This window comes from Mercurialis annua, linkage group LG7 (assembly GCF_937616625.2).
Source record: "Mercurialis annua linkage group LG7, ddMerAnnu1.2, whole genome shotgun sequence".
In the NCBI taxonomy this organism is placed as follows: domain Eukaryota; kingdom Viridiplantae; phylum Streptophyta; class Magnoliopsida; order Malpighiales; family Euphorbiaceae; genus Mercurialis; species Mercurialis annua.
The window spans coordinates 45,414,818-45,424,982 of record NC_065576.1 but is presented as its reverse complement, the minus strand read 5'-3'; the positions used below and the strand labels follow the sequence as shown (position 1 = coordinate 45,424,982).

General features: G+C 33.5%; 3 protein-coding genes across 3 annotated transcripts; all 3 read right to left on the bottom strand.

The window, feature by feature from the left end:
• Positions 1–2,353: 2,353 nt before the first annotated feature.
• Positions 2,354–3,355, bottom strand: LOC126656186 (non-specific lipid-transfer protein A-like). Its single transcript, XM_050350692.2, has 2 exons — positions 2,954–3,355; positions 2,354–2,544 (listed from the first exon to the last, which is right to left on the bottom strand). Exons 1-2 carry the CDS (start codon positions 3,292–3,294, stop codon positions 2,535–2,537), a joined length of 351 nt encoding a protein of 116 aa, XP_050206649.1. The 5' UTR covers positions 3,295–3,355; the 3' UTR covers positions 2,354–2,534.
• A 2,602-nt stretch (positions 3,356–5,957) lies between these two features.
• LOC126655021 (leucine-rich repeat extensin-like protein 3) lies at positions 5,958–7,351 on the bottom strand. Its single transcript, XM_050349023.2, has 2 exons — positions 6,967–7,351; positions 5,958–6,875 (listed from the first exon to the last, which is right to left on the bottom strand). Exons 1-2 carry the CDS (start codon positions 7,339–7,341, stop codon positions 6,207–6,209), a joined length of 1,044 nt encoding a protein of 347 aa, XP_050204980.1. The 5' UTR covers positions 7,342–7,351; the 3' UTR covers positions 5,958–6,206.
• A 699-nt stretch (positions 7,352–8,050) lies between these two features.
• On the bottom strand, positions 8,051–9,160 carry LOC126657254 (uncharacterized). The gene has a single exon (XM_050351921.1). It carries the CDS (start codon positions 9,158–9,160, stop codon positions 8,051–8,053), a length of 1,110 nt encoding a protein of 369 aa, XP_050207878.1.
• Between the last annotated feature and the right edge of the window lie 1,005 nt (positions 9,161–10,165).

Here is a 10,165-nt window from a genome sequence, read left to right as displayed (position 1 = left end):
AAACTAATCTTAATCTTAATAGAGATGGAGCGAAATGGAAAAATTATAACAACATATGTATACCGTTATATTAAAAATATAAAAGTACTTGTTTTGATTCTCATGAAATAGCGCTGTCTTCTGTAATTCCGTATATAGAAAGACTATAAATATATAAAATTAATAGTAATCAGGGAGACTCTTTAAAACAGAAAAATTTAATAAGTACCAAGTATAAATAAAAGCTCGTAAAGTACGAAGGCTTTGAGATGGGTTTAGCAATTTATCAATTTATAACTAGTTCGTGTAAGAAATTTCTTTTGTTTATATAAAGTTTAAATTTAATCAATAACTACATGATTGGTGAAGTTCATATAAAAGCAATATTAATTATTAATTACCAGATTTAGTTCTCTGTTTAATTTTAGATTGTGTAAAAGTAGAAGCATATGGTCTGTCAGTAAAATTAATGTCCATTGTGGACCTAACATTTATGAATTGGGTGATACATATCATGTGCTCCTCCTCTATTTCATTTCATAAATTTCAAGTAAAACCCAGTTCACTATTTAATTAAGAGAATTATTTTTAGTCGATTATATTATTTTTATTTTTATTAATATTTTAGTTTATTTTTTTTATGTTTATCAACTAATTAAAGAGTTTGATTAATAAAATACAATTTCAGTTTAGTCTTTTAATTTATTTTTAATATAATTATAAACAAAAATTATACTTATATCAGATAAATGATTTAATAATTTGATTTTTTAATATTCTTTAATTTTTTTTTTGTTTTAGAAAGTAAGATAGGTAAAAACAATTAAAAAAATAAGGACTAGTTAGGCTTCAAGACTAAATAAAATTTTAATTTTTTTTTTGTCAAAGAAATAAAATTTTAATTAAGTCCTTTGGTTTAATGGTTAATACCAAAAATTAATGAAATAACTAAAAATATCAATTAATATGAAATTTAAAAATGACATCGTTTGATTTCAAAATAAGAAGAACGTAAGTGTAAATTATATTGTATACGAGAGATGTGCGAATAATTTACTCCTTAGTTAACCAAATGCATTTCTAACTAATTACTTGGAGAATTGATTGCTTTATATCTTTCATTCATTAATACTTCAAATGAAAAACAAAACTGAACTTAATTTTTTTTTGGAGATATTCATTTTCCGACGGAAGATATGCCTCTAAACTTGTGCGGATTGAGATTTTAATTATTTTTTATAACATTAATCGAGTAAAGGATTAATCCGTTTTCAAAATTTATATATAATTCAGGATCAAAAAATTCACTTTCAATTCTTTTGATCAAATTAAGAACAATATTTTTTATTTTAGGATCAATTAAAACCAATATTTTTTATTGTTAGATCAATTAAAGATAAAATTAGATCATTTCAGTTTCTATACTTTGTCATATTATATGATTTTATTTTTGATGAACCTAAAAATGAAGAGTATTGTTCTTACATAATTAAAATGACTAAAAATAAATTATTCAATCCCGAATCACAAGTTTAATAACCTATTTGATTGTTTACGTAATATTATTCATAGGTTTTATATATATACTGCTGCATATATAATCTTAGTTCTCACGCAATTTAATATTTGTAATTATGTTGGTAATTTATTAAGTGAAATTTATGCTAAGCATGTTTAGTACATTGATGTTTTCTTCAATTTAAAAAAAAAAATCTGCGAACTTTAATTATTACTTAATCCATAAATTACATTTATGCAAATTATTAAAAGAACTAATTAATAATCTTTCTAATACTTACACAGGTCCAGTACTTTTTATGGATTAAAACACTCACAATAGAATATGTGTGAGATAAACCGAATCTGTTTTCATAAGCTCTTCCGAGCTACATAACTTCCACTATATTTTAAAAAGAAAACGATAGTTTATACTTCTAAATTTTGATACAAGGATCAGAAATCCTTCAATATTCAAAAATGTTCAAATATGCTTTCAACGTCTCAAAAAATGAACCGCTAGCCCCTCTAATTTTGACAACCAAACACAACAGCTCATTTATGAGTCAAAATCAGGACATGGTTGTTCACATTTTAAAACGTTAGGATAATATTTAAACCTTCTTAAATATTAGGGGATCACTTGATCTTATAGATAAATTTTAAGGATATAAATGATCCTTTTTCCTTTTTAAATTGTACAATTCACATAAATAAAAGAGGCTCATATAATAAATCCGATTTATGTCGGTGTATTTTCTATTTATTTATCAATTAGAAACTTCTTGCAAGAATTAAATAAAAAAAAGATGTGTAAGGAAATAATAGAAAGAAAAGTTGGAAATCAAGAGCATTTGATTGGTAGAATTTAACTTAATTTGAATATAAAGCACATATGATTTCATTAATTTTAACCATTTCACACATAAAAACATCCATAAATATATAATAAATATTAATATATAATATATAAAAGAAGGTTACAAAAAGAAATCAGCCATTCTCCATGTACGCCTTCAGTTTATGCAACTGCCAATTTACTTATAAATTAATAACTTTCACTGAATCCTGCAAAACAAAAAACAGAGAAATTAATGAGCAAAGTAATTAAAATAATAAAATAAATGTATTACATTGAAAAAATTAGTTGATATTATTTCATGAATTTAGATGTGAACTCCTATTTTTTCATAATTTTTAAAATAATTATTTTCATGCAAGTCTAACATAAAGTTTTTTTAACGAAATCAAGAGTGAGCATTAGGTCTATCAATTAAATCCGAATTGAATTTCTTCAAACCGACCAAACTAAAAACCAACAATATCAAAATCAAAATAGTTGCAGTTTAACCGGAACCGACAAAATTAAAAACCGACCATATCAAAATCAAAATAATTGCAGTTTAACCGGAACCGACCAAACTAAAAACCGACCATATCGAAATCAAAATAGAGAAAGGTTAGTGTTGAAATATACTTGGTGCAGTCAATACTAGGGTCAATAGGCACAGGAACTTGAACATGGCACAGGTCAGGAATTTGCTTAGCTTTATCAGCCTTAACACCAAAGGAACGGCTAGCCTGTTTGAAACAGTCGCACAGCTGCCTTCGAATTTCCCTGGTGGTTGCACCCTGGTTCACTCTGTCCACAGCCAAACAGCAGGGCCCAGTGGGAGATGGGCTAGCCCCGGTCAAAAATGGGAGACATGGGTTCAGTGTGGCTACTGCTTCTGGACATGTAATTCCTTCAACATTCTCTATTTTCTTGCTCATGACCAGTGCAAAAACCATTATTATTATCATCAACTTCTTCTCCATCTCTTCTGAATTCACTAATTTAATTCTCTGTTTTTGTAAGTTTTGTTTTGTGTGTTGAACTTATGGCTATGGTGCTCTATTTATAGGCTCATTGTGGTATTATTACTAGGAGTGTGAAAAAACCAAACCGAACTAAAAACCCGAACCGAACTGATAAATTCGGCTCGATTTGATTTGATATTATAAAAGAGGCCTAATGTCTTAAAAAACCCCGACCTTTTAGCCCCTTTTCAATCATACCCTGACGTTGAAAATTTGTCAATTTTACCCTATTTTGCATTTTTGTGTTTCAATTGTACCCTGAAAAATTAAATTAACGTCTTTTGCGTTTGAAAATTTGTTTAAAACATTCTCCATGTCTCGCATATATTAATTGTATAATTTTAAAATTTATTTTAAATTTAGTTAAATTAATTAAGAATTTAAATTAGTGTTAATTTGATTATGGTTTTTAGTTAGTTTTTAAAAATAAAGGACTTATTTGTACTTTTTTGAATAAAAAAGAATTTAATTTCATGTTTAGACTTAATTAATTGAATGATTTCATCATTTAAGTTAAAAAATTAACAAAAATTAAAAAATTGGGGTACAATTGAAAACGGAAAATTCAAAAGTGGGTAAAATTGACAAATTTTCAACGTCGGGGTGGAATTGAAAAAAAGTTTAAAGGTGAGGGTTTTTTGAGTGATTAGGCCTATAAAAGATTGGTTTTTTGTTCATTTTGATTTTGAACATGATTTTATTTGTTAAGTTTTGATATAAACCGAATCAAAATAACTCAACCGACCAACTCAGTTTTTAAAAAATTCAAATCCTTAAAATTTTGTTTCTATTCGGTTTTATTTGAACAAAATGAACCTCCCTAATAATAACATATAATCAATCAATCAATTAATTAATTAAATTAATTAAAATTTGATTTTACTATTTTAGGTGTTTTTATAGTTTTAAAATTATAAATGCTCCTCTACTCCAAGTGTATATTGCTTTTTATATGCAGCAAATGGTAAGGTTAATTAATTGGAGTAATATAATACATAAATTTTTAGTAATGAAATATATCTGTCATTATTTAAGAGTAATTTTATTATATTTTTGAAATATAAAGTTAGATAAAAATATAATTTACGAAAATATTTTAAATCTCAATATATATATATATATATATATATATATATATATATATATATATAGATTTATTTTGACCCTACACACTTGGATCAAAAGATAAAAAAAGTTCCAGTTTGTGGTTTTGGAATAAAATTTTTTAATTTGTCAATTTCCAATTAGTCACATCTTAATCTGACGTTAATATTTATGGTAAAAAAAATAACTGATCCAAAATTAATAAGGTGATAGATTTTTTTATAGACGTGAATTTAATTCTTTCCAATTTCAAATTGGAGGGTTAAACTAAACACTTTTTGTACATAAATATTTTTTAAAACATTTAAAATATGTCACATTTATTTATTATAAAAAATTTAAATAAAATATCTATGAAGTAATTACATAAAAGTTTGATTATTTTATAATTTACATTAAAAAATTAAAAATACATATCAGATGATCTAACTGTTTGAACAAATATTGTTAGTATATATAATATAATATACAAATATAATATAAATATGAATTTTGTTATTGAGCTAATGTGAATTGTGAACCCCACATATGAGTGAAAAAACATGTGCTCTTCCTTTGTCTTATGTAATAATTTACTGGTACAACCCTTTTATAAACCAAATTAATTAGTTTTATTCACCACTTTTTCTAATTATATGTGACTTATTTAGTAGCTTGAGTTGTCTTATCCTTAAACCCTAAATCTCATTAATTAGTCTACTCAGTCATTAGTTGAAGCATACATATCATTCATCAACTTTATGAATAAGTAAATTTATATACGTATTTAGGGATTGGGATTTTTATTTCCGATTTTGATAACCAAAATCTGTTACATTTGCTTAAAATGTCAATTCTAGCAATTGAATGTACAATTTATTAGGCTATTGATTTATGGAAAATGTTGTAATAAAATATGGGTCTTAAGAGTTGATAAGGGTATCTTTCACCAAAATAATTTAACTCATTTTGGTTAATTATTGTTGAATAACTCAAGTGTTTGATCCCACGTCCAAAAGATATGAAAATTAGATGAATTATATAAATAAAGAAGATTGACTAATCTAATATTTTAAAATTTGGGTTTTTGATATTTGGGTGCCTTTCCAATTCAGTGCCTCTTTCGGAATTAATTCCGAAAGAGTGCCTGGTCCCACTCGTTCCGCATTCTAGGAATGCGGAACGAGTGGGGTTCCGCATTCCTAGAATGCGGAACAAGGGCAGCAGCTGATTAACAAAGTTAATCAGCTGCTTAAGCACGTTCCGCATTCTAGGAATGCGGAACGTGCTTCCCCAATGATTGGGGAGACAGTTTTGTCTCCCCAATCATTGGGACTGCAATGATTGGGCATTTAGTGCCCAATCATTGCTGAACTTTTTAAAAAAAAACAATGGAGTTTAATTTTTTTTATAAACACTATAAATTAAATACAATGTTATCAAACGATATATTAAAAATCGATTTAAATGCTTGTTTGATTTAAGTACTAATTTTAACAAATTGAAAATATCTGGGTACCGGAGCCAACTACCGCATGTAGGTCACTTAATTTGTATCTCTGAGCCTTGGTTTTGCATATATAACTTAGTCTCTAAAATAAACACACCTCATTCACTCTCATTACAGAACAACAAACTGATTTTGAGTTTCCGAATGGATTCTTGTCCTCTAAGAGACGACGGAAAAATTATAACAATTATAACACACGAATATAATATACATTATATAGTAAACATACAACATATACTAAAATACAAAAATCGATAAATAAAGAAAAATATGAAATCTAATCCTCATATCTACGAGTCCTCGGTCTCTGTACCCTCAAACCGTGAGTCTCTCGTCGGTGCCGCGAGCTGTCTGTGATCGAGTGAAACTGTCTGGGTACCGGAGGACTCTCGCCGCTATCGGAGGCGTCTTCGTCCTGAGCTGAATGCTGAACGTCTGCTGCTGGTGGTGCAGTACCGGTCTCCTCCTGTGTGGGCGGTAGAAGTCTAAAAGATGGAGGTGTGAGATCCGGTCGTGATAAAAGCTCCTCGTACGCCTCTGAACCGATCTCCGGACCGAATAACCATGACTCTGACAGTGTAAAATGTAGTTGTGATGGATCCTGGGCCTGGTGAGAAGAAGATGGCCGCGAATGTGACGTCGACGGCTGCTCATCCGAAGGCATCGTGGGACGGTAACACTGATCGAAAGACGTGAACGGTTGAGCATCTGTATATGGCGCTGGACGGTAATACTGATCTGATGCAGCAAACGGCGGTGGTGTGGTCTGCTGAAACGGAGACGCCGGTGGTGTGGTCTGCCGGAACTGAGACGCCGGTGGTGTGGCCTGCTGGAACTGAGACGCCGGTGGTGTGCCCAGAGAAGTGGTATATGCTGTCTGTCCGTACGACGGCTCAAAAAACGGCATCGACGAAGGCGGGACCTGATACGATGATACCTGGGGTCCCTGAAATACAAAGTTAAAAACGCAACATTTAAAATATATATTTAACTACGAGTTAAAAAAGCAATAAATTAAATTAGAAATGACATGAAACCTGTGGGAAATAGGTCTGATGCCACGGAGGCTGTGATGCTGGAGTGGAAGTGGAACCGTAGTACTGAGTCGGGCCATAATACTCCCCCCGTCTGTCTGTAGTGGCTGTAGGATCGAAGTGGAAGTAGACCGGTGGGGGGATAGGGTCTGCCGGGCGCTCGCGAGGCGGGGCGGCTCTAGGCTGCCGTCTACGCGCTCCCCTGATGTGAGCCAGATCGATGGTCAGGGGAGGAAGAGGAGGTAGTACGTAAGCCGGAACTGCTGGCTCTGGTGGGGGCAGTGTGACGTCACGGCGCTCCTCTCCGTAAGCTAATTGAGAACTGCGTGCAGCAGTCCCAATCCTAGACGCACGCGCCTCTCTCTGAAGGGCGATCATCTCGAAAGTGTCGCGCCGTTTACATCAAAGAAACAAATTGTCAGTGTATACAATAATAAGAGAAATTTAATAATAAAATAAATACGTAGACTCTGTCCGGCCGCTGCGCCCTCATGGGTAATCCAACGCCGGCTGCGGCTCCGAAACCACTCCATATACGCTGAATGGTAGTGAGGTGGTCGCTGGAGCTGGTAACCCTGAACAACGTAAGCCGCTCTGTTGTTCCAAATCTGAATGTAATCTGAGAGCAGTTCATCAAAGTTGTAGTTCCCCTGATACTGGATGTTATGAAGGCGCCGATCTTGCATAGCAGGCAGGGGAATGGGCTGCTGTAAGCCGAACTGCTGCAGAACCCTATCCGGCTGGTGCCACTCCACGATGTGATAGTAGATCATTGGCACTCGGGCACGCCAGATATGTCGCCCTGTTAGGTACATCTGTGGGATGGACTGGAGAACGTCGTCGGAGTATGGCTGCCAAACGATCTGCGCACGTAAATTAGAAATTTAGTTAACATTTGTCAGGACGTTAGTTAAATTCAAAAAAAAAATTAAAACTTACATCGTCGTAACGCAGCCCGTCCAATAACAGTCTGAAGTGAGAAACTGAGTGTCTGGGAACTCGTGGTGTCCCCCGCTCCCGCTGTCTGGGACCCCCCCATCTGCACATATTATTAAATTATATTTTAAGTGTACTGAAAAACGTAAAATTAAGATAACTTCATACGAAAAATGTAACTGTCACCCAAAGGCAATCCCCCCGTGACGGTAAAGTCGGCCAAACGGGGTCGCAATGGCCTAAGTCGCTCGTAAACATCAGCTATTGCCTTTTCCTTTGCATTCCAGGTTCGTTTATACGGAGGCCTAACTCCAAGTTGTTGCCAAATTCCAGCTCTGAGGGTATCGATCCGTATATCACGTTGCATCTTTACTTGACCCTTGATATAGTCTGCGATTGCAACAGACCCAAAATTCCGATGGTTTGGATCAGGTAACAGCTGATTGCACGTGTGCGGGCCAATATATTTTGTCAACGTCCACGTCTGAGTTGCTTGCAGAAGTGTAGCGCGCAGCCACCATTTACATACAGGGTTCTGCCTGCAAGCCAACACTATTGTCGAGTTGGTAGTCCGGCGACCCTTGAACTCTCTTCCCACCCCGACCGAATAAGTAGTCGCACAAGCTCGGACGGCATCGCGATTTGGGAATACCATCCCTACTCGGAATTCCATCCCAGGATCCCACATAATCTTTTCATCAGCCTCCGGGGCGACGTCAAAGTCGCAAAGATCCGCCGTTCTTACATGCTCAGGAAGTTGCGACTCATATTGTGAATCTGCTCCTAAGTCTTCCTCGACATCCTCTTCGTTGCTGTCGTAGAAATCCTCTTCTTCCTCTTCTTCCTCTTCACCACTACCCCTCTCAGACCCGCTTGAATCACCTAAGACCAACTGATCGAGTAAAGTCTTGTTGCGAACCACGGCCTCGTATTCCACGTACAATTCCAAAATCTCCAGTTGCGGATACCGCACGACCTCGTTCAGAATTCCAAACACATGCTCGTTATTCTCCACAGAAAACAACGAGTACGACCGTATCGCACCCTCAACTATTCTTGGAAGCCGGAAGTAGATTTTTGAAATTTCTACTTCCCCGTCGGTAGAAACTGCTCTTCTACAAATATTTTGTAATTCTTCGAAACTCATTCTCTCGCTAAGCGCCATATTAACCGGACGACCCCCGTGGTATTCTATTCCACACGGAGAACTCACAATACGGCCATCACACCATATCAACAAAGATATATTTGGACTCGTCATTTCTAATTAATAAACAGCAAATTTTGACACCGTTATATTTAAAATGCAAATCTTAAACTTATAGCGTTAACATATCAATCGTAATTACCATTACTTTATTTCTAATATTTTTTTCAAATAAAAATAAATTAAACATATCCTAATATAATTGTATGAAATTTCTAATTATACACTTCCTTATTACATGTCATTTTTAATTATATACGTTCTAATTATATCCTAATATAATTATATTAAACATATTCTATTTTTTTTTTATATTATACATGCATTTCTAAATTACAATTAAAGTCTAATATTTTGCTATATTAAAATTAATTTTATAACAATTTTACATATTATTAAATTTCTAATATTTATTAACACTAAAATTATTTAAAGCAATAATTAAAAAAATTACATGTACTAACCTCTTGTAGTCCTTTAAAATAATTAGTATCGAATAAAAAATATAACACTTCACGAAGAGATCCGTTTAGCTCCGAAATATAATTTCTTCCAACTTTTTTCCGTTCAACTTCAAAATATAACACCTTGAAACTAATTTTTTTTCTGCCTATACTCTCATTTTTCACTCTCTTAAAATGTGATTCGGTTTTTTTTAGTAAGTAAAAATGGGGTTTTCAACCCTTTTTATAGGCAACCGTTGGGGCAGCTCCCAACGGTTACTTAAATGCGTTCCGCATTTCTAGAATGCGGAACGCATTTAATTTACCGTTGGGAGCTGGTCTCCCAACGGTAATGCGTCAGTGTTCCGCATTCTAGGAATGCGGAACACTGCTAATCAGATTAATTAATCTGATTAGCATGTTCCGCATTCCTAGAATGCGGAACTCCACATGTTCCGCATTCTAGGAATGCGGAACATGTGGGTCCTGGCACTCTTCTGGAATTAATTCCAGAAGAGGCACAGAACTGGATTTTTGGGTGCCTTTGAGGCACCCAAATATCAAAAACCCTTAGAATTTTGGGTTCAATGTAATGTTTGGTCTGATTGTGGTTCTA

Bases quoted from the DNA above. Each gene is read 5' to 3' on its own strand.
- LOC126656186 (XM_050350692.2), bottom strand. From the start codon at position 3,294: ATGGAGAAGAAGTTGATGATAATAATAATGGTTTTTGCACTGGTCATG.
- LOC126655021 (XM_050349023.2), bottom strand. From the start codon at position 7,341: ATGATCGCCCTTCAGAGAGAGGCGCGTGCGTCTAGGATTGGGACTGCT. The intron at 6,876-6,966 runs GTTTCATGTCAT...TTTGTATTTCAG, and splicing joins ATCAGACCTATTTCCCACAG to GGACCCCAGGTATCATCGTA.
- LOC126657254 (XM_050351921.1), bottom strand. From the start codon at position 9,160: ATGACGAGTCCAAATATATCTTTGTTGATATGGTGTGATGGCCGTATT.